The sequence below is a fragment of the Gadus chalcogrammus genome, chromosome 19 (genome assembly GCF_026213295.1).
Source record: "Gadus chalcogrammus isolate NIFS_2021 chromosome 19, NIFS_Gcha_1.0, whole genome shotgun sequence".
NCBI classification, from domain to species: domain Eukaryota; kingdom Metazoa; phylum Chordata; class Actinopteri; order Gadiformes; family Gadidae; genus Gadus; species Gadus chalcogrammus.
This window is the reverse complement of record NC_079430.1, coordinates 15556712-15584135: the sequence shown is the minus strand read 5'-3', so window position 1 is coordinate 15584135 and position 27424 is coordinate 15556712. Positions and strand designations below refer to the sequence as shown.

Sequence of the window (27424 nt, the reverse complement as noted above, 5' to 3'; positions counted from 1 at the left end):
GAAGAGGAGCATTGAGGCATGATCTTCTGAAGGTCTTACAACTTTTAGGTAAACACAAACTGGTTCGCGACTTAGCATGAGCTTAGCGGCAGCGCAAGCTAAAAATCTGGCCTTTTGAAAAGACACATGGCGGAATATTACAGCCCCCACCCCCATTAGCTAGGATAAACATCGTAAGGACTGTTATGTTCATTGTACCGCCTGTGCGTGAGAACTCATTGTTTTGCGATCACGCAAGATCACACTCGACGGTCCATACAACTCAATCATCTGCTGGGAGATAAACACTAAGGCGACTCATTGCATGTTGAACCCCGATGGCTTTCAGGAACAAGAAGAGGACGTGACCTAAAAGAGAAGCAACACAATTCAGCACCACAAGCATCCATCTCCTCACGGCAGCAGATAAGGAGCCGTGAGATTGAGTGTCTTGTATGTATTCATGTGTAATATATACTGGGGTGTATGTGGTAAGGGATGTTATTGGAATTGCTTCTGTGTTCTGCAAGACAAATTCCCCTGGCAGGCAAATAAAGATCTCTTCTAATCAAGAGTTCACGGGACAGGGAACATCCACAGGCTGGCGGCCATCTTGGTTTTTAATGCTCGCTGGGTGGGAACCAAGATGGCCGTTCGGTGAATAAGGCCCATCGTTAACATCAGTCCCCCAAGTTAACATCCTTAAAGTGCCATGTCCAGGGAATACAGTTACGACGGCATCAAGTTTACATGTACGGACACGCAGGAGTCTACAATGTTCCAAAATATCATCACCACACATACGGGAAAAGACACACACACACACCATTCCACTCGGGACAACAGCTTGGTCTTGAGGGTTCCTACGTGTTTGACAGCCCACGTGGGAAACCCAACTTGTACTCCTTCTTTCAGCTCTTTTCTGGGAAATGGATACCTCACCATGTGCACAGAGGTGATTCTTCAATGTGTCCCGTCCCCCCTCCCGGTTGAAATATATGCTTCAATAGCACGATGTGAGATATGACAAATGTGAGAGAGCAAGATAGTTGGAGAGGTAGAACGAGGGAGGGAGGGGGGGAGAGAGAGAGAGAGAGAGAGAGAGAGAGACTCCCATCTGCTTCCAATTCCCCCACTCAGGTCTCCCCAGGCGTGGGGTGTATACCGCATGCTAATGGGTGTGTGTGTGTGTGTGTTCAGTCTCACTGCGGTGAGTGTGTGTTGACCTGTCAGTGCTGAGTGCCCTTTTTGCCTGCGCAGAACCATTCGTGTGTATGTGTGTGTGTGTGTGTGTGTGTGTGTGTGTGTGTGTCTGAGAGATTTGTGGCTGTCTGCAGTAAATGTGAGCAATCCTCCTGTAGCTGATAAAGATAAAAAAGGTACTACCCCCCCAACTGTCCTCACTCCGTTGTCACCTCACTGCTTAGCTTGCAGGTTGACATTGAAATATTTATTTCAAATGTTGTGTTACATCTACTTGTACTAGCTGTCCTGCATTGACCTTTGTGACCCGATTTCAAAAAAGGCAGGTTACTAACCATATAACTCGATTATTTACTCGAAAAAAGAGAACAAGCAAGGCAAGTCTTTACTGCCTTAACGGTTGCTGTTGCCATGGCAATTGTATGATGTATAGGCCTACTTAATATGCTGAGTATTCTACGGTCTACTGAAGTAATTTGCCTAATGACAGAAGCTAATGCAAATTAGTTGTACAACGTCGTCAACTACTATTTCTGATCATGCAGCCAACGGTTTTGTAAATCATTGGCGCCCTCTAGCGGTCAACCTTGTCCAACACGATTGTGAAGTACGATTGCTTAATTGAATGCCATACAAATATAAAATATGTCATTACACACAGACAAGCACGTGAACAAATGTATGTTTATTTTTTACGATATCCAAAATATTTCTTAGACAGTCAGTAACAGCACATGCTATTCACAAAACCCCCAGTGTCTTTATTTCAGGTGCTATGCAGCAGACTACGACAAGAAGCTCATTACGATGAAATAATAAGTGAAACAGATTTCACAACTGCTATGAGAAAGCCAGTTTATTAAATAACCATTTGTTTAAATAGTCTGTGTCCTAATCATTTTGTACCCAATTGACATCAAGGCTCAGGTAAGACAAATGTTTAGGTTCAGAGCTATAGACTGACAAGGAAATAATGTTATTGGAAGCCTGCTGTATACCAATAAGAACCGAATTAATCTTCACGTAGCCTTTTCCACAAGAATTAACATGACAGGTATGCACAATATGGTAGTTTTTGATGATATTCTAAATTGTTATAAAAAAGAATCAGTATATTTATTTTTACTTCGCATTGTATCTAAGCGGTTTGATCTTTCAATAGTAATTAATGGCAAAAGCTTTTAATTGTAATACAACAGGAATGTATTAATGTATGGCGGACGTAGGGACATATTTAAAAAAATATCTCCATTCTTCATTCTCGATATGGTGGTGGCGGAATGGCACGGCACAGTGGCTGCCCAACCCAAACTCTCCAACAGGGGGAGCGCTTGCGCCAATATCAAACGGGGCAAACGGTAAAGACGTAAAGACGCATATATATATATATTTGGTAATGTTACACAAAAAAAAACATTGATTGTGGAATGTTCAACAGGTAAATACAATAACGGCAAAACAAGAAATAGCTGAGGCTTCAAATCTGCCATATAAACCAGCAGGTCAGCCATAACTGGGAAATGGTAAATAAACTGGCCAATAAGATAGGTCTACTTTAAAAATAAATCACAACTAAATACACCACTAGAGCAATCAATTCAACATACTAATAAATATAGTGGATATACAAATATAAGTAAAACCATTTAATTTCCGCACCGTTTGATTGCTAGTGATTTAAGGCATTATCAAAAGTGATGGTTTTAACACAGGCACAATGTGATTATACGCGGGACAGCTAACTTACTGTCTTACATGTATCTAATGTTAGATACTTTACGTTTGCGTTAGATAGCTTTGCATTGACCTTCATGTCCACAGTATACGTTACGGGCCTTATTCAACGAGCCGCCATCTTGGCTCCATCTTCCTTCAAAACGTTTAGAAGCAAGATGGAGCCAAGATGGCCGCTAGGCGAATAAGGCACATTGCAAAATCAACAGTAGTCGTAGCGCACACACTTCAAGGGACACATCCGTCCTTCTATCCTTCTAGGCATGCTACCAAGCATAGCTACCCATGTGCTTGACAAAAAATAACATTTCCTGCAATTAATGACTCATGGACTGGACATTGAACATCAGGCACATTGGTCAACGGTGACTTCTAATTCGACTACGACGGCGCGCCCGTGTCGGGGGGACTAAGAGCGGAAGTTTGAAAAGTTTGTCATTTTTGGTTTTTGGGTTTCCTTCTGTGATCGGCCAATCACCGCAGTGAAACTCACAGGTCCCGCCCCCGGGACTCAGTACAGGTCCCGCCCCTTGGACTTCGTACAGGCCCCGCCCCCGGGGGGGGGGGGGGGGGGGGGGGGATCAGTAAGGGTCTATCTTGATCCTCCGATACAAGCAGCAGGTAAACACCATCCCACAGATCTGAAACAGGAAGTGCACGGTTAAGTCGTCACGGCGACGCCACAGACACGGACTCGGGGTGGGGGGGAGCGCTGGTGGGTTGCGGGGGGGGGGGGGGGGGGATGGCGTTGACTCTGGTGGAAGCAGGGGGGTAGGGGGGGAACGGGGTTGTTTGCGGAAGGTTGCCATGGAGAAGGAATGAGCCGACAGCGTGTGTGCTCGACTGTGTGTGTATAAAATAAAGAAAAAGGTAAGACTGGCTTTTATTGGCCGTTAAAACGTACACAGAGCATCGCAGCGGAGACGCTTTGTGACGCACTGCCTGCTCCGTGCAAACTGAAGCGGGCAAGCGGCTGCACTGTGCGCCTGCGTACATTCATGTGTGCTGTGTGTGCAGACGCCAGCAAATCAAACCTGAAGGATGAACAGATGAACGAGGGGGGGGGGGGGTCAGGGAGAGGTCAGAGGAGAAGCAGGAGGAGGAGGAGGAGGAGCAGGACACATTGAGTGAGGCCGGAAGGGATTCAGAAATAAGGACAAGGACTCCCTTTAGCTCGGCTTACGGCCGCTTCCACCCCCCCCCCCCCCTCCTCCTCCTCCTATTCCCCCCATCCTCTTCCACCCCCCCCTCTCTCCTCCTCCACCCCCCCTCCTCCTCCTCCTCCACCACCCCCCCCCCCTCCTCCTCCTCCTCCCCCTACGGAGACAATTTATATGATGGAGAGGACGTGGGAGGTGGAGGAGGGAGGGAGGGAGGGAGGGAGGGAGGGAGGGAGGGAGGGAGGGAGGGAGGGAGGACGTTTGGGGCCAGAGGGCCAATGACAGAAGAGTGAAGGAGATAATCGTTCACATGAAGGAGAGGCTCCAGACTGATGACAGTGATGGTGAAGAGGTTTGACTGCAGCGCCGCTACTAATATCTCATTAAGGTGCCAATTACAAAAAAAAAACTGGATTCTAAATCACTAATATAGTGGGTGGTGATTGGGTGGATCAGAAAACATGTATTTAGAATACTTCAAGTTGCCTTTACCTGTAGATGTTGAGTTAATGAGTGAGGGAGGGAGTGAGTGAGTGACATGCAGAGGTGCTCATGTGTGCAAACAAAGAAGGCAGCAAGCCAAACTCAAGACATTCGACGCGTCAAATACCTCAGCCAATGAGAGACAAGCATATGCTAGGCACTGTGCTATACGCTAGCAGCTCTTTGCGTACATCCAACAAACATGGACATGACACAGACAAGACAAGGACAGAAGACAAACATCACATGTCCACCATGCCGTCTAACCTTGTCCCCTCCACTACAGGGACGGATAATTCCACAAGGGTAGCATTAGCGCTTATCACAAGCTAGCCAAGTCGTCCTCCTCTTCTTTATACAGTAGATAGAGAAAGCAGGCCGTCAAGACAGCCCCAACCAGCTATGGCAACACCACAAAAACACAAAGACATAGGAGACAGAGACATAAGGACACACAGACATAGGAGACAGAGACATAAGGACACACAGACATAAGGACACTCTGCAACACGGACCCAAAACTAGACTGCAGACGGAGAACATAAATGATTTTCTTTAAAGCTGCAAAATTGAAATAAGCAGAACAATAATCCATTGGTTTCACTTAAATAGTGTGGGAATTATGCAGACAAGAGTGGAAATATGAACAGGAAGAAGTGAATAATCCAACGGGACTCTATTGAAGACCGTGCCGTCTCATCGTACTTCTCAGGGCTCAGCAGGAAATCTCCAAGAAGCAAAGGGAAGGAGCTCTGCTCTGTTCACAGCCTGGTTTGACAATGTTGCAGTAAAACACCTTCAGCGTATTCAGGAGGAGTACAAAATACTCAACCTTGGGAAGCAGCGACAGCTAAGGAAAGACTTCTATTCTCAGAGGACTCATCGGTGTCAATGGGCCCGTTTCACCTTGGTTCGGTCTTGGTTTGAAACAATAAGCAATCCGTTCCCCACCCAGCTGGCGTTTAGAACAAAGATGGCCCTTAGTTTAATACGGTCAATCATTTATTACGGTGAGAAGCAGTGATGAGATCTACGGTGAGATAACGTTCATGTGTTTTAAACACTCTGAAGTCTCGAATCCTAAATGTACAGAAATAATTCCAATGTTAGCGAAAAATAAGTAGGCACATGAATGTAAGGTACTGAGAGTTTTTGTGTACATAAATCGTTAAACATACAAATACAAAATACTAACCATAACCAACATAAACTTTATTCCTAATCTTAACCTCACCAGATCCTTGTCCCCTCCCCGTTATTAGCAGGCCTCATATTTAAAACACATTCAAGCTCCCAGATTCCTCCTGCTGAGATATTATTGGCGGAGACTAAAGTTGCAACAGAGATGTACCATTTAGTTCAGTAGACCAGGTCGATGGTAGAAACAAAAAGATTGCAATTGTTACGATTTATTAGTTAAAATAAGTGTTGCAGTTCCACCACCCAACTAAGACGGCTGCTAGGCAACCAAACGGTGACACAAGCTCCAGGATGATTATACGTATTGCTGTATTTTACCGAGGGATCCATAATAAGCCCTAAAAGCTCTGGATCTATTCAATCAGTCCAGGAGCCTGAGGCAAACAGAATTGGAAAATGACAAAATGGTGTTAGTACCCTATACCCAGGCCAGAGGCCTTCATCGCCTATCCATTTGATTCGTTCCATCTCTTGGCAAGGAGTGACAGTGAAAGGAGCTTTGTGGGGAGCTGAGATGAGAATTTGCCTTTTTTAAAGAAGCTGATCAAACTATGATGCATCAGTATTGAGGATACAAAAATAATTGAGTCATCTACACTCGCATAGTTTGTAAGATGATAAATCCACTTTGCACAACCAGTAATTTCATGCATGTTGCACACATGACCGTTGAATGCACATGGCAAACGGAATGAGTTTGTTTTTTTGTGTTCCGTGTTTCTTTAAATCGGCACTATGTCAGTTCTCTACTGCAGCTATTTATTCTATAAAAAAAATATCTGACCTAGAAAGTTTCTGAAGTATATAACGTGCCCATACATGGATCAATACTCCAGGGAATTGTTCTTTATAAATCGTTTTACTCTAGTCCAAGTTTAAAAGCTATAACTGTAGCTACACCCCAAGCCCCAAGAGGGTGCTAATGTGAAAATGTACCTAGTGCAGGTTTGAGACGATGGTGCTATTTATATAACTAACAAACGTTATCATACTATCTTTGTTTAGGTTTGACACCTGTCGATATGACTAAAGCCATGAAGGTAGCGTTCCGCTTGTGACTCCAACGTGTGGACTTACCTGCAGACAGGCCACGCCTATTCCCACGGCCCCGATGACCAGCAGGTGGTCCGCCAGGAACTGCTCCAGCTTGGTGATGCATCCGCCCTGAGAAACCGAAACAACGGTCAGGAGGCGACCACACGGCCACTCATAGAACGGTCAACGGACTGATTTATATAGCGCTTCTATCCAAAGTGCTTTACAATATTGCCTGAAATTCACCCACTCATGAACGCACACCGACGGCGGAGTCACCCACGCAAGACGACAGTCAGCTCGTCGTTACTAGTGAGGGTGAGGTGCCTTGCTCAGGAACACCTCGACACTAGGAGGTGTACGACGCTAGGAGCCGGGGATCGAACTAGCAACCTCGCGGTTACCGGCCAACACACTCAACCTCCTGAAAATTAGCCTAGTTTCCTTTTTTGTTGATGAGAATTGATTTAGTTATTAATTTGTAGTCTGAATCTGGGTTTGTCTCCATCTACGGTAACTTTTATGAACTTTATAAATACTCAAAACGTGAACTATAAAACGGCCTATTTTATTTTGATCTTGGATCTCAAAATTGACAGTTAAAACAGGGTAGTGCCACAGATGAGAGGCATAAAGGCAAAGGTCACTTCCCCTTTACGACCTGCATAGACAACAAAAGCGGCCTGCAATTCCCACTGGGCTAAGAGCTCTCCCAAAATGAATAAGATATGAGCTTGAGCAGACAACATTGATTGTTGAGGGTTCTTAAAATACTCCTAGACTCATCTCGGCGCTTGGCTCAACATCAAAAACAGTCCAGAGATCGTTCGTGGGAATACCGCCAAAACAGAGTTGAGTCATAACTTTTGAGCTTGAATTGGTCTTGAGCTGCATGAGTAGAAGACTGTCTGACAGAGCCCAATAACTACAATATATTAGAAATTCTCATACTTTTCCTGAAAGCATAAAGTTGAATTAATATAATACTATACTGGCTTCCACCTTTATTAACCTTTTACCTGCACACTTTAGGAAACCTCGTATTTGACTTCTTGCCGAGACTACGACTTTGCTAGCGTGATATACATTATCCTACTGTGCCTTCCACCGCACCGCCCAAAATAATGGAACTCATTCAGTGTCCCTGTGCTCCAGTCTACAGCGCTCTGGGGACCAGCACTGACCTCCACCTTGTAGATGTTGGAGGGGTGGTCTCGGAGGCCACAGAGGGGGGTGATGGTCTTGCAGCAGCTGTCTGGAACCAGCCGGTCCTGCGACTCTGGCGACTCGATGTACACGCTCTGCAGCCAGTCGCCCGAGTTGTTGCTGCCGCAGCACTTGAACTGTCCCGCGACAGGCCACAAAGAAAGACACGCATTAACAATGCATGGAGTCACCTCTTATAGAGAGAGACTTTAGAAGAGGAGCCGTCACACAGCCTGCCACAGCAACCATGTCGCCAGGAAATCACGATTGACCATATTTCTCTGGATTTGACTAAATTCTCTGGTCGTACTTTTCGTATAATTATTTTACATTTTGATGCTTTATAGAGTTAGATAGAGAGGAAGGTTTGGGAGATGGAGGGGAGGACAGGCAGCAAAGGACCGCGGGCGGGGCTCAAACCCGGGTCGCTGCGATCAGGACTGAGGCTGTACGGTACGCGCTCAACCCGCTCAGCTTCTAAGCGAGGGGAGGGGAGCAGGGATACGTCGTTACCATGACTCCGACTCCTACGCCCGCGGCTGACCAATCAGAACGGCGTGGGGAGGATCACTTACGTCCTGCTGCAGCCGGTCCACGGCCAGCGTGATGGCCTCTGCCCCCGGCTGGGCGTAGTTCTCAGACATGGTCTGGTTCAGGTGCTGTTTCAGCTCATCACTGAGCTGAAGAGGGGAGAGGGGAGAGGGGAGAGGGGAGAGGGGAGAGAGAGAAAGAGGGAGAGGGAGAGAGAGAGAGAGAGAGAGAGAGATATTAACCAATGAAAATGCCCTGTTGGAATGTGACGTAGGTAAATGTATGAGTATGTTAGGTGGTGTGTGCTTCCCACATGCAATATAACAGATATTTTGTTTGGCAACAGATAAGTCTCGACTTCACTGGCCTCACTGATATTGAAATTCACAGAGCATAGGAAAAACTGGGAAAGCAAAGAATGACATCAGCTGGCATGTGTGTGGGGGAATAAAAAAATCTATTTGGGAGATAAAAGTGAGGAGCGCTATTGGTGCAAGGCAGAGAAGGCAGGAACCCCCCCCCCCCCCCCCACTCTAATCCTGCTGGGACAGGAGTGCTGCACGGCAAACCGGAAAGAAGACGGGCCTTTTAGAAATGGAGGTTTTTGTCTCGGTGCCCGGAGGGAGTCCCGATCGTTCGATTGATCCTCCGCCGTTCGCTGAACCTTTTCCCTCTAATACAGCGGATCTATTGAGAGTGGGCCCACGCGGAGGAACAATAGAAGCCCTGGAAGGCCTGGGAGGAAGCTGAGGGGATATGAGAACAGGCTTTTTGATGCGTTGCAGAAGGTGCCGATTTGACCTGACGGGAGTATCGAACGTTCTGAGAATCCCCTGAGGCGTCACCCTGAACACAGAACAGAAGGCCATGAGGCTTCTGAGTCCAGCATGTTCTGGAGGAGGGGGCGCCACGGGGAGAACGACAGACAGGGAAACGCCCTGGTTTGGAAAAAGAACCATTGAAAAGAAACCGAAGAATAAATATATGTAAAATATTATTTACCGATTTTTATCCGCGGGATTGGGTAGCTCCTGGAAACTAGGCCTGCTCTGAACACTCGAAATTTCCAGAAACGTTTGGCAATTTAATGAATTTGCAACCAGGAATTGGTTTAAGAAAAATTAGTTTCCATTGGGAAGCTGTGCATGTTTGCCTTCTGTTATTTTCTTAATTGTTCGTCCGGTTAATAATTGGCGCTGGACCATCTGGAAGAGGAGCTCTATGGTGGGTTGAAGCCTAGCCTCTACGGCGCTAGCCTCAACCAGACCTAACCTCAACCAGACCTAACCTCATTACTGAATGCTAATCACGTTGCTCCTCCAACGCTAATTACTGAACAAAGAAAACTAAAGTGGAAATGGCATGTGGAGGCACCGACTAATAATGTGATCATAGTGTCTGCATGTGACGGGGCTTATTATCTAAAACATCATGCTGACACCAGCATGCCTGTACAGGGGCAGGTAGTTATCTCAAAATAAGAACTATTGGGCATTATGACTCTGCAGAAGAGTGTGTGTTAGTGTGGGTGTGGGTGTGGGCGTGTGTGTGACTCACCCTTTGGTAGTAGACGTAGGCCAGGACGCCAGCCACCAGCTCTATCAAGAAGATCACCAGCAGGCAGGAGAAATACTGGGATGTTGGAAAGAAACGTGGGAAAATATGAGCCGGGAACATAAAACAAAAACGCAACATCCCCAACTTTTAATTCCATTAGCCACCAGTCACTAGGAGCGTTACATCAGAGCACTTGGCAACGGGAGATATAGTCGCTTCACTCCACCAGGCCCCCTGCCATGGAAACATGGCGCTGCCAGAATGAGCGAGCAAAAATGACTGGCACGCCCACACAGCCAACCCATCCCTGCACACAAATTATTTTGCGAATACTTTTACCGCACTCGAGCGCAGTATTTCTCCGCTTGCAAGAGCAGTACTATAGTCTGCTTTGAGAAAAATCATTCATTGTGCACGCACATAATGTGAAGCACCACGCAACTGACCTCGTGCTGGCAAAGTGCCTTCCTGCTCTCTCTGATACTTTTTTTTTCTGCTCGTGCAGGAGATTTCTTTTTGCCACATAATGGGCGGGGCATGCCATCGCCAACCCATCCCTAAAATATCAAGCAGCAGAATGATGCACGTGTTCACGTGTTTATAAGGTGTGAGGGTTAACGTACACAAACTGTCAGACCATGATATTATGGACTAAGCTTCCAAACAGTTTTGGCAAAACCGGCCGTTATTTTCGAGCCCCTTCCCTTTGGACATTTCTAGAGATCCCGTTGAAATTGACTGAGTTCCAATTTTACATTTGTATCAACCCTTAAAGATATAAGCAGCATTCACCAAGACATTATTAAATGCCTTTCTGCCTCGTTTTATTCAGCAGACTGTAAGCGGTTATGCATGTGTCAGTTTCCGGTCTGCGGCCTGCAACGAATGTAAACAATGGCAATTTAGGCCTTTGGTCTTTGTGATAAGCGCTCTTGATGAAAGCGCTATACTGCCACAGTTTACATTCGTACAAGGAAGTAATTTGGACAAATTATATTGATAACGGAAGTTTTAGGTCAGCCAGTTGAGTCGGTTACGATGGTTTGATCACCCAGACTGGATTGTCCAGACTTTACCTGGTTAATAAATAAAGAATTAGTTATTAACAGATTACTGTACACTTGAGGAATTGTGTCTCAACTGTATGGGATACTTGGATGCCTGAATCAAGGAGAGAAAGACAGACAGAGACAATGACAGACAAAAATTGAGAGAGAGACAGTGAGCGAGCGACAGACAGTGAGAGAGAAACAGGGACAGCAAAACTGACAGACACACAGAGAAAAGGAGAAAGAGAAAGAAAGCTCACACTGGCCGTTTCTTCAAGCCATTGTGAATAGACAAATGCCACTTCATTGACTGAGCAAGACAAAGGAAACGATGGCTCAGACAAACCACTGCCACAATCACGGCTAAGAAGGAGAAGTCCGGCCAATAGCAAACCTCAGCGTGGTTGCATTGGGTTTATCGAGCATCGTAAGTGGGCCTGACCAAAACGCCTCAACTGTGGTTGTGCCGTCGTCGGAAAATGTGAGAAAATAAGGGCAAGGTCGACCAGAGAGATGTCTTTAAGGATTGTAAATACTTGACTTTTGATCGCAAAGGAGTTTCTAACATCGTTAGATCTTCCTCAAACACGAGGACAAGTTATGTCAATAATGATACAAGCATTCCATTAATATCCCCAGAGTAGAGTAATATGACTATGTATATTCAAAATCAACCTGTGTTACACAATATCCCGTCAGTACCCGACCACTTTATACACACACACGCACTCTGTCTCTTCATCATTCTCAGCAGACATCCAATCAACTAATAGTGTCTGTGGTTAATCATACCATCAGCAAATCAGGACACCATCCACATGCAGCCCCTAGGAAACCAGACACACAATGTAACTCAGGCACCTCCACCTCTTCACTCCTTATACCCTCCATCACAGAGCGTGAAAAGAACAAGGGACAGACCTATAAATAGTGCTCTCACACACACACACACACACACACACACACACACACACACACACACACACACACACACACACACACACACACACACACACACACACACACACACACACACACACACACACACACACACACACACAGTGGGATGGGGGAATGATGCGACACACTTTGTCCCCCACCTGTGTCTGTGTGTGTTCTCGTGTTGGTTTGAAACACTGAACGCAAGCCTGAAGTGTAGCTCACTAAAAGAGAAAGGAAAACTGCTGCTCCACAGTGAGAGAAACGCATTCCGCTGTGTCAAGTAGGGTGGGGAAATGCAGCAGTAGATGACAGAAAAACAACAGCATAAATCTGGGCGACTCCGAAGGATTTATCACGGCAGCCTCAGCAGTGGTATAGAACAAAAACACGTTGACACAACCTTCCCTGTCGTTCTGTAATGCGGTTTACAATGCCAAACATGACAATCTGACTGGAAACCACTTAGCTAGCGATCCAAGCAAGCTACGCCTTGACTGATGATAGCCAGAACTCATTTGTCACAGACAATCAAATAAAGTTGTTTGATAGACAACCCAAAAGTAGGCGGCAAGGGCAATGAAACGTTGTTTTGGTCGTCAGCGTGGTATTGGCTTTTGTTTTGGTAAAGAATCATTGGATATATTAGCTTAAATTATACTCACGACCTACACACATTATTATCATCATCATCAGGGTCCAAAACACATTTTTTGATATTATTTTTCACCTGGAGAACAATCTATAGTTCAACCATTGCATTTAATACAGAACTCTGAACCCCTTCACAGGGATGTACCCCGAATCTCATGGTTGAGGGTCAAACCCGGGTCTCACCGTGGACAGGCAGCCTTCTGCTCGCGGAGGGCTTGTACCCTGACTACCATCGTTATAACCCGGACCCCCCCCCCTCACCGTGGACAGGCAGCTCTTCTGCTCCCGGATGACGGCGCAGCAGCCCACGAAGCCGGTCACCACCACCAGGCTGCCGGCCAGGATCAGGATGTAGGCCGACACTGCGAAGGTGCTGGAGGCCAGCAGGCTCAGGTAGTCGCTCTTCTCCACCAGCGTCCACACGCCCACTCCCAGCACGGCAGCCCCGCCCACCTGGGGGACGGAGGGGGAGAGGGGGGAGGCAGGGGGGTAAGACAGTGGTGTGGGGCCGGGACTCAACACAACCCAGGGTGAGCCTCATAGGCTCTAGGCCAGGGGTCACCAACCTTGTTGAACCTGAGAGCTACTTCATGGGCACTGAGTCATACGAAGGGCACCCGGTTCCATACACTCTTCTGAAATAACAAATTTGCTCAGTTTGCCTTTAGTTATATATTACTATTAATGATTAATGATACTAATCTATGTGAAGACATGTTAATTAATTAAGTCATGTTAATGATTTCTCACAATAATTATCAACAATGACTTAAAATAGGTGGGAAACAGTTGTTCAAGAATGAGTAGTGCTGTTTTTAGAACAGGCCTGCGGGCGCCTCATGTGGTCCTTGCGGGCGCCATGGGGGCCGCGGTGACTGTGTTGGTGACCCCTGCTCTATGATATAAGATTGATGGGTTCCCTTTACTCAGCTTCCCCCTCTGGGATCTACCGCCTTCGTACGTATGACAGACCATAATAACACAGGTTATAAAACATCTGCGAAGAGGTTCACAGGAGGGGAGATGAGACAGATCACCACATCACGTAGCTATTTATACTCTCCCTACCATCGATGGTGTTGGGCCCCGTTCTCATTCTGGATAAAGCAGAAGGCTGCAGCAGGTGGGGCAATTAGAATGGAGACCTTGGCACAAGCAGCCTGTTGCTGAAAGAGTTCTCTAGGTTGTTGAAAACACCGTTAAGAGGATGGAGCTTATAGAGTGACTCCATGATACCCACAGGCCAACCAGCATCCGCCCAGTTGATGATATGGTTAAGGTCAAAAACACAGGAGGACATCAGAATCGTTCAGGGCTCATGTTGGGACTGGCTGTGTGTAGTCATCAGTTCAGAGACCGGGTTAACGGTTAACTATTAACAGTTGACTGGTTGGGGTTGTTAGGATTACGTCAAGGGCTCTGGAATGCATTTCCAAACGAGAATGCCAGCCAGGGGGGGGGGGGGGGCATATCTGACACAACAGCGTCTCCGTGGCAACAGCAGGAAGCCAACCTCTGGACAGAGAGGGCGATGTGGGAGGATGGGGAGACAGATGATAAGACGGGAGGAATGTGAGGAATGAGAGGGGCGAACGGAAGAAACGGCTAACAAGGAGGATGACTTGGGGATTGGGAAGTCTGTATTAAAATGGGGGGACATTTCGAATTGAGGGAAAGACACACAGTGAACTTAGGGGAAGAGAAGGGAGAGACATTGAGATTGTAAAATAAAAATAAAAAGATCTCAGCATATGGTAGATGACTGTTTGTCATTTGTTTGAATTATATTTCTATCATTATTTGGTTGTTATGCATCCTTCCAGTTCTTTCGCATTATGTAACTTTTAGTTCAAAAGTTAGAATGTGTTAAAAGTGCTTCATCAATGAAGCATAACTCACTTACTTGCAAGTAAACAGTGTCTACACAGACATAGATAAATGTGTTTCAAGATAAGTGACTAACACCAACACTTTCCCTATCATGCAAGAAGAAAATATAGATCTATGAAAAGCACAAGGGAAGCTCTGTGGCAGAGAGCGTGGGAGAGACGGGAGAGAGGGAGAGGAGACGAGGGGAGACGGCAACAGATCCAGAGCTCATCGGAGAGGAGGGGGAGGCGAGGCGGGCCGAATGCGTTCTTAACAACAGGCCAAAGAGCCAACTGGGGGGGTGGCCGTTATTAACGCCGCCGTCACGGCCATGCCGCTGGCTCCGCAGCATAACAATGGCGGGCGTGGCCCAGCCGGCGTCTGTTCCCCTCGTCAGTGTCACCGCCGGGCGCGGAGGAAATGCCTCGATCGCTCCTCTCCGTGTTAACCCCGTCCTCGCCACCCCCCCAGCCCTCTTTGTCTTTGAGTTTCCTACAGATGCAACTTTGTTAAAAACAAAGTTGCTGTAAGCAGGATTTAAGAGCTATTGTGCAAGTTAAATTTGTTATCAATGCCAGGGTCATCCGTCAGCTATTAGGGAGTGAAATGCGCGGTGAGAATATCTGTTACAGGTTGAATACTCCTGCCTCCGTTCTGACCAATCAGGGCACCTCTTTCGTGATTGGTTCAGAGACGTAATGAGGGCAGGAGCAGAGGGGACTCGATTTTGTCTAGTTCTTAAATCGAGCTCTCTTCCGCTCTCTCTCTTTACACCACTTCCATCCTACCTACTGCACCTTGGTTGCAGTAGGTTCTGCTCTTGGTAAACCCCATCCACACAAGACATTACTATTTTAGAAAATAGTACTAGTCTATACTGTTACAAGCCTCAGGCAACGGCAGGGGTTCAGTGAGGAGGTTTGGTCCTTCACATGTCACCCGAGAGGCAGCTGGGCTACAGGGTATACTGGGACCTACAGGTTGTCACACATGTGACTCCTGTGTCTGCTGCCACCAAGAAGGAGTTGCTATTACTCGATTGGAAGTTGCCAAAAAAAACAGTGTTTCAACAATAACAAATAATTCCCCCCGAGTGGCTTTAAACATCTGTGCCTCCCTGGCATTAGCACAAAGCCCCAATTCCCTAGTTGCTTTAAATGCTGTTTTCAAGCTGATTGAAAAAAAAGGAAACAGAATGAGCACTTTCAGGATGAGACGAGAACAATGGAGATAATGAGAGGGACAGTGGTTGGCAGGACCGTGGCAGATGGGACTCACAGTTGACGGCAAACACCGGGCTGTGTGCATAAGAACACAGCCTGCTCCCTCTTGGTTCCCTGTCTAAACACATGTTTGGTTTCATTTGCTTTACACGGTTGCCCCGCCCTTCCTACCTCACAGGGTGGTAGCCAGTAGGCAGAGAACCTGGGGTGTCTCGTGGGAGTGAAACATAAACGGTAGACGCCTCTGAGAAATTAATAGTTTGCTCCTGTAAGTAAAAGTGCAAAACAAAGCAGTTCTGCTTTCTGACTAAACCAAATTCGAAAAAATAAAAAGTTAAACTTTAGACATAACAGAACACGCATTTAATAGTTGTTGGGAGTTTCAAAGCCAGCCCAAACATCGTCTCTTCACCCGTGCATGAAGGCCCAGTAGCGAGGGAGCGAGAACAGTTTTAATGGGTGACTGCACTATCAAACATTAGATCCAGCAGTGCGTTGCCAGGGCGTGGGGGTTTTGGTACAGAACTCCCCGCGTATGCAGCAAAGGCACTGAATAATCGATGAGTCACTTTGGGCCAAGTCCATTACATTCGGCCCATTCTGGCGCAGACTCAGCAGCCTGCTCCGATCTTCAGGACTCCGGCCTGGACGGACACCTCCCTATTGCCGCCGCCGCCACCACCACCACCGCCGCCGCCACCACCACCACCACCACCCCCACGGCCACGGAGAATGCGTCTGGAGCTTGAATGCCATCATGCCATGTTTACGTTCCACCTACACGATGCTGCCTCTTCACTGCCCTTTTGCTCGACATGTGATGCCCCCGCCTTTTCCTCCCACATACCAAATTGATTCGAGAGGAAAATAGAGAGGCGACGGGGATTTGGTTATAGGTAACTAGATCCTACGTTTAACGGCTGGGTGCAGTGATAAAGTTACACAGTGGTTGTCGCCCTTTGATTCTCTAACCGGACGTTTAAACAAGATTGGCAATTTCAGAAATGTTCTCATGGACTAGATAAAACTAAAACAGCAATTATCCATCAACAATGACGTATTAATTACATAAACAAGCCAAAGCCGAGGTTTTCCCCTAAACCACTACTTGGTGGTTCTTGTTTTCCTCAAGGTTGACTCACCCAGAACAGGAAGTTGAAGACAAAGAGCAGGTACTTCAAACACACGGTCAGCCAGTCTCCCTGGTCGTCCTTAAACGCTGTCGACATCTTCCTGCCTCACACTTCTGCTTCTGGAATCACACAAAGTAAAACATCCTGTGGGGTTTTTATAGGCAGATTTTAATGTCCCAGTATTAAATATAGAACAGATGTCCTTTTTCTACTTGAAACGTGATAAAGTGTGTGCGTCTTATAATAGTTCTTCAATCCACGTTCTTAAAATACCCTACCTGAACATTGTTCAACGTCTAAGTGTTTACTAGTGTGAAATTATACAGGTTCAACAAGCCTTTGATTCGGGAATTAAGTTAGTAAATTCAAATGGAATGAAATATAGCAAGAATGTCTATCTCAGGAATTATGAGTGATTCAAAAGTTGTTATTTGGAGAGTGAACAGCTGGAATTTTCTGGTAATATCTTGCTGACAGCTTGGAGTAATGAGCCCCAGATTACCCATGGGTTGGGATTGTTGCGGATAAATTATGGGTCCTCATTACATGCCATGTGTTGATTACTTTAATTGTGATATTTGTTTGTGTGTTAGTTCATAGCAGTGGGAGGATTAGGGAAGCGGGACCAGGCATATGTGAATAACCTGGGGCCAAACATATCAGATCATTAATATTTATCATAATATATGCAATGTAGGGCCCGGGATTTGGGCATTCACGATTTTTGCGTCGGGGTTTTAAATGCTTAAGTAAGGTTATCAGTTCGTGATTAAATCACTAATTAAAAGAAGAAATCGCTGTTTTCCATGGGAAAGGGTTAAAAAAACTCGGTTTTTTACGCATGCTTAAAAATTATTGGTCCTTTTTCCGGGTCAAGAAGACTACCTTATCGGGTGCGATGTCGGCTTCTTCCCCAGGGAATGACGTGGAGGAGACTGTACCAACTCGCACTCCTGCGGACTTTGGCCCAAATATATCGCACTTACTATCGCGAATGAACGTCCAATCTTTACAGATTAAAATACGTTTTCACTTGTGTGGCTGTTCACGGGACAAGGAAGGACTAAATCCTGGACAGGAGATATCTGCACCTGCATTGTTGTTGCGCACTACAAAGTTGGCGAATAGCGTGCGGTCGCTAAGATCCCGTGGACGAACTACGATTTGCCCTTTATTAAAACAACTACTCACCAGGACGAACCACTTGATGATCAATCCCTCTCCAAATCAATGCACCGTCCACACTGCGGAAGAGACACTGTGTGTTCAGCTTGTTGCTTATAGTCTCAGCAGCAGGTTTCCTCGGAGCGTGTGTGACGGTAGTCGGACTTTAGGGAAGGGGCCAGTGTGGGCCGCGGGCGAGCAGGAAATGAAGCGACCAGATAACCCGCCCCCAACCCTTTGAGTGAATGAACACACGCTGCAAACCACTGGTTAAAATGTAACTAAAACCACCACATGGTTTCATGCTCAGTGGCCACGTTGGAGTGCAGCATGCCCAATAGGGTTTAATAAGCAATGCAACGACAAATACTAAAAAGACAATTATTTAGATAAAGGGAATGCATGAAGAAGAAAATACATTGTGACCATAGGACTGTGTGTCTGCATTGCTAAAAACACCATATTTTATGATGGTGAAATCAAAAAACGACCATAGCTACCACCAGCTTTGTTGTTGTTGGTAGGGAATCCAAGTAATCAACTTAAGTAAACACAGGAGACAATAAATCTGCCCCTTCGTTCTCATTATGTAAAGTACCCCCTGGATGTATTGAACTGCTGACCTCCAGACCCCAAGAAGACAGTATTGTTTTGCTTCAGAAGGACGAGGAGAAGATCTCTCTCGCTAGGACTTCCTGGCTTTATTGACTGGTTTATTATTGAGTTATCCAGCTTAAGTTCTGAAAACCGGGCTGAGTTGAATGCGTCTATGAATATAAATCACATTCTGTTTCAGTGAATAGGCCTGTGTCTTCACCTTGGAAATGCTAAGAGAGGACACTAGATTTAAAAGAAAAAATACTAATAGGACAAAACATCAAGTCACAAATCAAAATTGAACCAAATCCTGTTGCTGATAGCCTGGACCAGCCCTGGCCTGATAGCCTGGACCAGCCCTGGCCTGATAGCCTGGACCAGCCCTGGCCTGATAGCCTGGACCAGCCCTGGCCTGATAGCCTGGACCAGCCCTGGCCTGATAGCCTGGACCAGCCCTGGCCTTTCCATCTGTCCTCTGTGATGACTATTGCTCATTCACAGCCAGATTCCCCATTTCACAAAGCCGGCCGTTGTTTTTGTATTCCTCCATTCCTGCGGTAATTTCATAAGCCAGCAGTCCATCGGGAAAAGGTCCCGACAGTCTGTCCACCAAAACAACATTGGTTGGCAATTGAGGCCATCCATCCCGTCCCATTCACACAGAGAGCGGACTGCAGTGAAGGAAGAGCAGGCGAGACGATCACATTTGAACTAAACTTAAAGGTGTCATTGCATCGTTTGTTCATTCATTTTGCGGTGGTCACTACTAGTAGCAATGAATGCCCTGTGAGTCGGTTTTGGTGAAAAATATGCTCTGGTGCTCCTGCTTTACGCTGTTCTAGTGTGGTGGAGGAGCTGGGCGGGAGGAACGACAGGATGCACTGATTGGATAGGCCTCTGATTGGCTAACAGCACCGTCCGTCAGGGTAATAAAACCGTTTAAACTTCCAGAGAGGAGAGAGAGAGAGAGAGAGAGAGAGAGAGAGAGAGAGAGAGAGAGAGAGAGAGGGGGGGGAGAAGCAGAGAGAGAGAGAGAGAGAGAGAGAGAGAGAGAGAGAGAGAGAGAGAGAGAGAGGGGGGGGGGGGGAGAAGCAGAGAGAGACACAAAGAGAGAGGGGGAAAGGAAAGAGGAGAGGGGGAGAGAGAGAGAGAGAGAGAGAGAGAGAGAGAGAGAGAGAGAGAGAGAGAGAGAGAGAGAGAGAGAGAGAGAGAGAGAGAGAGAGAGACAGAGAGAGAGAGAGAGAGAGAGAGAGAGAGGGGGGGAGAAGCAGAGAGAGACACAAAGAGAGAGGGGGAAAGGAACGAGAGAGAGAGAGAGAGAGAGAAAGAGAGAGAGAGAGAGAGAGAGAGGGGGGGAGAAGCAGAGAGAGACACAAAGAGAGAGGGGGAAAGGAACGAGAGAGAGAGAGAGAGAGAGAGAGAGAGAGAGAGAGAGAGGGAGAACGAGTGAGACACACACAGAGCGAGGGAGATGCAGAGAGAGAGAGAGAGAGACACACACACACACAGAGAGAGCCAGAGAGAGAGAGAGACACAGAGAGAGGGAGAAGGAGAGAGAGACACAGACAGAGAGATTTCTTGGCCAAGAAAGAAGAGTTGAGGAAGAAATGGTTGGATTGAACATTTATTCACCATGACCCTGAATGAATGAATGAATGAATGAATGAATGAATGATTGAATGAATCATGTCCAATCCAACCATTTCTTCCTCAACTCTTCTTTCTTGGCCAAGAGGTGCAACATTGAGTTGTTATCGGCACAAAGACACAAACTTATTCCGAGATGTAAGCACCTTGCTGTTCTCGGGGAATGACACCTTTAAATGTTAAGTAAACTAAATGTGTTTGTATTCGGTACGAATGAAAACAAGTCAGAATTTGTGCCAAATATAAAACCACATTTAGGCTACTAAGTGTATGTTACCTTCTATGTTATCTTCTTACCCGTTTAGAAAGGTCCCATCTCTAAACCGGCCCCTGAAGCCAGCTCATGTCTATGCCACACCGGTACCTCTCTGCGTCTCGTCTCACTCCATTGTTCCGGATTATTCCCCCAGTTTATCGTCCATGGACACCGTCTGCAGAGCCCTCCCCAGGCGCTGAAGGTGGAAGAGAGAACGTGAGATGCATATTTGTAAACATTTATGTTTCATACAATTTTTATATTAATTACATCATTTCATACTGTTTTTGCCCAACATACAGCTGGGGACTTTGAAAATGTCTGACTTAAAATAGGGTTTGGTTTTAGGGTTCGTGTCTGGTTTTGGGGTTAGGTGTTAGGGAAATGGTTTGGTGTCAGGGTTACATTTTAGGGTTTAGTTTGATTTTAGGCTAATGCTTGGGTATTAGGGTTACATTTTTGGTTGGGCTTTAGGGTTATGGTTTCCTTTTAGGGGTTAGGCCTACATTTATGGGTTTGGTATTGGGGTTATGGTTTAGTTTTAGGTTTAGGTTTGTTTTTAGGGTTAAGGTTTCGGTCTGGTTTCAGTTTTAGGTTTTAGGGTCAGGATCCCGAAAATTACCCCAGGGTGACTTTAATAAAAAAAAGAAGTGTGTATAAGCATGTATGATTGCTATCTAATGTTAGAAACTTTCCCTACATTCTGTTGTGTTTTTACAGCACAAATCTGTCTGCCTGTAACAGTTTCCTCTCTACAGTTTCCACAACGTGTTCTCTGTGGTGGCTCCACCCCCCAGCACTGAGAGGTGGAGGAAGGTCCTGCGCTAATGGGAGGAGATACACAGACATTCAGTGTTACAAACTGCTCTGTGTTGCCATTGCATTGAGGGTGGTGAGCTGGCGATACAGTTTGAAGCGGGTACAGCGATAGGTATTAGGATAGGGAATGTCGGGTTTGAGAATGGATTGCTCTGTTTAAGGGGAATTGTTTGTAGCAATGCATCAAGAAGGAAAATCATGAACTATGTCGAATTATGATTAAAGGATACACAAAAACAAACACACACACACACACATCTATTTGCACATAAAAATATATACATCCAATAAATTAGCTTTTCTAAACATAACAAAGCAGGTGGCACAGGCCGAGGTCAGTGCAATTATTTATGGTCACAGTACAAGTGAGCTATGTATATGTCAGCAGTCAACTTGACCTTGAGTCGTTTTTCCAAACGCCTTTTCCAAACGATGGAAATGCAAACGTGTAGGCCTACTTACGATTGATGTCGTGTCAGTGAACCTGCAGGAGCAGCATCAAGGGTATGACAGACGCTTGTTGCATGCGTTGACCCGTGGTGGATTTGGCGAATGAGAACAATCCCAGGGATGTGATTGGTTATGGCAGAACATATTCTCTCCAGTGTGGGATAGTCTGATGGGTAGGTGTGAGGAGGCATCTGCCGTGTGGGAAGGAGAGAATTACATTGTAGGGATCTTTTTATATCCCACGATTCTGCTCGGCAACCCAAAGAAAGCAAACCATAAACAACCATATCAGTAGAGTATATGCTGTTGAAACTCTGGGTCTCCAGGATTAAAAATGCCAGATATTTCCAAAGGAGGACTACTTATTCTACACTAGCCCAAGATATGGCAATGTGTGGATTGTGAAACAGGCTTTTCCGAAGAGCGGAGATGACTTGAAAGTGTACCCGGGTGTGTGTGTGTGTGTGTGTGTGTGTGTGTGTGTGTGTGTGTGTGTGTGTGTGTGTGTGTGTGTGTGTCAGGCGGGACTTTGCGCACGGAGCTCCGGTGGGCATTGGTTGCAGCCGAGGTTACCTGCGACTCCGAGAGACACAAACCTTCACCTGACATCCACCACCACAAGTATGGACTCATGGACGCTACGCCTGGCACAGTTTCGCAGAACAACTTTTGAAGATAAAATACTTATTATTACTAATTATAGGCTACTCCATCGCCTATCTACCTGTAACGTGCATTGATTGATTTGACCATTTAATTATAGACCAGGTAGGCTGTTTCTACACCGTGGCTAAAGTAGCGGGGACTATTTGAAGACATAGGGTTTAATTCAAAGAGTTCCCCCTTAAGAGTTCTTCCTCGTCTGGGTGGTGCTCATGGGACTCCGGCATTCTTCCCGCTGCCTGCAGCTCCGGAGGAAGATGGCGGAGACGGACCACTCAGAGGTACGTCCTGTGCCTTCCACCGCTTCATGGAGGGGGTCCGGTCCAAAGTGCCCCCCTTTCATCGATGTGGTGATGGTTCTTTGGACATAGACTACCCGGACACATGCACGGTTTAGGCTGTCGGTGTTTTTAACGCTCTCGGTGGTCCTGGTCGCGTTTGGGATCGCGGTGCTGTTCCGCTCACCGCGTGTCTTATTTTACGCGCAAAGTGGATCCGCTCATGTCCTGATATGAGGGTTGTATTATTTTGTGAAAATGTAGTTGGATTTTGACGTTATCTGGGGTATAATGGTTTAGCAGAGAAGCGATGTAAAAGAAAAGAGCTGTGATTTTGCGTGTGTGGTCGTGTTTGTAATCTCCGTGCGTTGTCCGTGGTGCTGAAAAGCCAATCAAGGGCTTTTATTTTGTGGCACTTTCCGCGCCTCCTCCACCTCCGTTTCATATTGTAATCGAAGCAATACAATCCGTGTTAAAATGCATTACAATCGTGCAACTCACGATATAATGGGTCCAGCGACTACTAGAGCAACACATTAACGCGTCTAAACGAGCCAGATTGTTGCCTTGTTGTCATCATGAAGTAGTATTCAACCCATAGCTCGTTTGGTTTGCCATTGATCCTGAACGCAATCTTCACATCGGCCTACAATGAATATTTTCTGGTACGTTGTGTGGAAGTACAAAAGTACAGAATACACAGATACAAAAGAAAACTGTAAATGTCAGTTGTATATAAATGTGTGTGTTATTCTGATAGTATTATTCTTTCGTGAATAAAATCCTTCTTTATCCCCCCCGTCCCTCCCCCCCGCCCCCAGAAGCAGGAGCCCCCTGTTGCGCCCCAGGCCATCTCCCAGTCTGCCCAGCCCTCCACGTTGCCTAAACCAGTGCCTACTACTGCCACCACCGCCGCCCCCACCACAACCAATCATGTGGCCTCCAGTCCGTCCGACGACGCCTGTCCACCGTCTCCCGGTCGCGGCAAGACGGCCAAATTCCTCAGCCCGGAGGAAATGACATCACGGGACTATTACTTTGACTCCTATGCCCACTTTGGCATCCACGAGGTAGGCCGTCCTCCTATTGCACCTGTACCTATACCATGAGCTGCACCTAACCTGTACTAACCGGTACCAGAACTGTACCTGAGCTGCACCTGAACGGTTGTGGAGGTCAAGGAAGAACAAACCATGTTTCTTTTCTCCATTCATTCGGTTAAAGAACCACAGGAATCTTTGATCAAACCATCATTACTGTCTCTCCTTGGCCTCTTAAATATCCATTACCAATATAATTTGCATAATCACTTCCTCATAAATATTCTGTCAAAGAGCATTTAGCCTTCCTGCGTCTGCCATAAAATGTAGATAATTACAATATAGCACTTTGAAATCAATGCACATCGCGTCAGTAAGGAGTATGCTGGTACAGAAACGGTGAATCGCCATACAAACACTTGACAAAATGTCTCATCCCAAAGAACCAAGGGCTGTACTACTTTTTCATCAAGGGCTTTGGCAAATGGCATCGGTAACAGAGGTTTAAGTGTAGCCCTGAGAGGTGGTTACGATGGTTTGAACACAGACCAGCATTGTCCTTTAAGTTTGCCTGATAAGTAACACCATGTTGTACATCAACGTGTGTCATTTAATCAGAAAACAAAATGCGGTTGGTCTTGTGTCCTACCTCGGAACCCTGCAGCATCACACCCCCTGACCTTAATGTGCCGAACGTTTTGGGGCCAAAAAGTAATTTATAGGGCTGCGCGTCTACTTTTAGTATGTGGGTCGTTTTTTTTTCTTTACAACCTATTTTTTCCGAGGTGAATGAGATGAGGAGGGGGAGCGTGTCCTCAATTTAGAACGGCGAGGAAATCGAAGAAGAGAAGGTGTGTGATGTGAGGAGAGAAGATGGGTCAGCCCTCGCTACGTTTGAGGGACTATTTAAAGAAGTCGCTATCTGTGATTGTGAATCATTGATTGTGAATCAGTGTTAGGCCTGATTCGGTTCTCCCCGCCTTCTTTAAAAGTGTTTATTTGCAATGAAAACAGCGTTATGTAACGCCACCGCCCACCACAGCAGCCGAAGCGTGAACACTTTTGTTTGTTGGTTATGTAACCCAGCTATTCAGATGGGCTCTTGTACATATATCCTGTCTATGACATGTATGTGTCACGTACAGTTACTTAGTCTTAGCGTGTGCACCGTGTTAGAGTCAGACTCACCCATACAGTAACCCGGTTTAGGTATGTCCTTTCAGAAGATCAGGGGCGCCCCGTGTTTAAGGCTTTGTTTTTTGCCAAATGTAATCTCGCCAGAATCTGAAAGTCTCAGAGGGTTGCAAACGTTTGTGGAGAAACACATTCACCGTTCAAAAATAGCACTTTATTCATCATTAAAAGGATAATTTACCAAATGCTTGATGAAATGATATAAAATAATAATCTGCATAGTTCTGCCCACCACTCTGGCCTTGTGTCCTCACAGGCCTCATTTGGCCCGCGGGCAACCTTTTGGACACCCCTTATTCCCACTCGGTAAGCCTTTCTGTTTCGTTCTTTGTTGGTAATCATTCTGTTGTCTCCGCTCCGCCGTGGGGGTCCACGTGTCCCCGGTCAGGAGATGCTGAAGGACGAGGTGCGGACCCTGACCTACCGCAACGCCATGTACCACAACAAGCACGCCTTCAAGGACAAGGTGGTCCTGGACGTGGGCAGCGGCACGGGCATCCTGTCCATGTTCGCCGCCAACGCTGGCGCCAAGCACGTGTACGGGGTGAGTGTGCACGTACATCTACATTCACTTACAGCTCTCATCTATAGCCATTGTTATTTCCAGCGTGTTGGTTTGAACAACGAGCACGCCTGGTTTGCAGACGATTGCCTTTTGGCTTTAAGATCACATTGCTTTTTGGCCAATAAGTTCCCTTAATGCAAACTTTATCGGATTTTTGTTAAATTTTGGAACTGGCTCCGTTCCTGTAGTCGCGTACACACACACAGTAGTATTTCTGGTTAAAGCCGGGCTTAAAGGTCCATTTACACTTTCACTCATCCCTGTCAGCAAGGTGTCCTATCAGCCCCAGCCCACTCCTCTTTCATACAATCTGTCTGACGCACGATGGGAGAGAGGGGGAGACCATGAATTATTCCTGGTGCGCCTACAGCTTCCGGGGAAAGACAGCCCAGGGACAAGGGCGTGTGTACATGGATCAGAAGGACTTGATTAAATCTGACCTTCCCATTCCCCCCTGATGCTTGACTCAGTACGCTGTAGTGAAAAGCAATCTTACAGACAGTTTGCGTACGATGTCTGGGAAAACACACACATTTTTATATCCCTCCATGTACATCGAAACAACAGTAGAACCGAGAGGAAAGGCCATTTATATGTTGATTTGAAGACTAAGATTGAAAGTCTGCGTGACTGGGAATGTAAAGTATGTGAAAGTGTTTTTTCAGTGATCATGTCAAAATTGAACAGGATTCGATAAACTATTTTTAAAGTATTACTACTACAATGTATTTAAGACCTTATTTACCTCTTATTTGTTAATTCTGAATGCGTTTTTAACACACCACCTGGGCCAGAGTGACCTCTTTTGGGAGGTGACCACATGGTGAGGTTATTTGTCTGTTCTTGCAGATTGAGTGTTCAAGTATATCAGAATACTCTGAGAAGATTATCAAGTCCAATCATCTACACAATGGTGAGTTGTAGTCTCAACTATCAACTGTTCTTTCCCAAAACATTCTGTAAACAAATGATATACCAAATCCATAGTACCTTTTATAGAAAAACACTGACACTTTCAGTAAAAACACAAAAGTCAAAAGTTAAATTAATCCAAAAGTTACATTAATTCAATGAATAATATATTCACTTATCCATTTTAAATGGATGTGAAATATGAATCCATTTGTTATTCTCATTAAATACAATGAGAGTCAAACATATCATTGCGACGCTGTTTCGATGTTCAAGCGAGCGTTGAGTGCGGTCACCAACGTCGGCCATCTTGTGTGTGTGTTTGCGTGCCGCAGTCATCACCATCTTCAAGGGGAAGGTGGAGGAGGTGGAGCTCCCTGTGGACAAGGTGGACATCATCATCTCCGAGTGGATGGGCTACTGCCTCTTCTACGAGTCCATGCTGAACACAGTGATCTTCGCCAGGGATAAGTGGCTGGTAAGAACCCCCTGGGGGTCGGGACGGAGCGGTGACCTGGACATCAACGCAGCAGCGCTGTAAGAACACGTTGGACCCTCTTAACAACGCAGAGACGAGGGGACGGGACGGTGTTACAGCCCGGGCACTAGGGACGATATAGCCTGTACTACTAATGTTTTTTAATGTCTCTTGTCCAAATTTTTTTTAATAAATAATTATTTTTAATTTAAATTGTAATAATAATATTTTTTTAATATCCGTTGTCCCTTAGATATCCCGGTAACACTTCATAATAAGGCGCCATAATAAATAGCAAACTAGTCATTACCTAACCCTTTGTTAATATTTGCTAATTGTAACTAAAATATCTATTTGACACAAGTTAATAGCTTTTTATCATTATTAAATATTAGTTGTTTACATA

At 46.0% G+C, this 27424-nt stretch overlaps 2 protein-coding genes across 6 annotated transcripts in view; one reads left to right on the top strand and one right to left on the bottom strand.

Annotated features, from left to right (window-relative positions):
• Nucleotides 1-1895: 1895 nt before the first annotated feature.
• Nucleotides 1896-18339, bottom strand: tspan11 (tetraspanin 11). 2 transcript variants are annotated; one of them, XM_056578554.1, is made up of 9 exons: nt 18147-18339; nt 17841-17915; nt 16965-17074; nt 12992-13183; nt 10089-10163; nt 8576-8680; nt 7979-8137; nt 6837-6923; nt 1896-3557 (listed from the first exon to the last, which is right to left on the bottom strand). In XM_056578554.1, exons 3-9 carry the CDS (start codon nt 17049-17051, stop codon nt 3498-3500), a joined length of 765 nt encoding a protein of 254 aa, XP_056434529.1. In that variant the 5' UTR covers nt 17052-17074; nt 17841-17915; nt 18147-18339; the 3' UTR covers nt 1896-3497. The 2 variants fall into 2 exon arrangements, with proteins under 2 accessions (XP_056434529.1, XP_056434528.1); XM_056578553.1 differs by lacking the exon at nt 17841-17915 and having other exon boundaries at nt 18147-18338.
• A 4424-nt stretch (nt 18340-22763) lies between these two features.
• The window catches only part of prmt8b (protein arginine methyltransferase 8b), a 16443-nt gene continuing 11782 nt past the window's right edge, over nt 22764-27424 (top strand). Inside the window, exons 1-5 of one of the 4 annotated variants that reach the window (XM_056578608.1) lie at nt 22764-22832; nt 23660-23899; nt 25452-25607; nt 26478-26541; nt 26876-27018. In XM_056578608.1, coding sequence (XP_056434583.1) covers nt 22764-22832; nt 23660-23899; nt 25452-25607; nt 26478-26541; nt 26876-27018 — 672 coding nt within the window. Of the gene's footprint in view, nt 22833-23650; nt 23900-25451; nt 25608-26477; nt 26542-26875; nt 27019-27424 lie in introns of all 4 variants that reach the window. The other 3 variants (XM_056578607.1, XM_056578606.1, XM_056578605.1) reach the window with 3 other exon arrangements.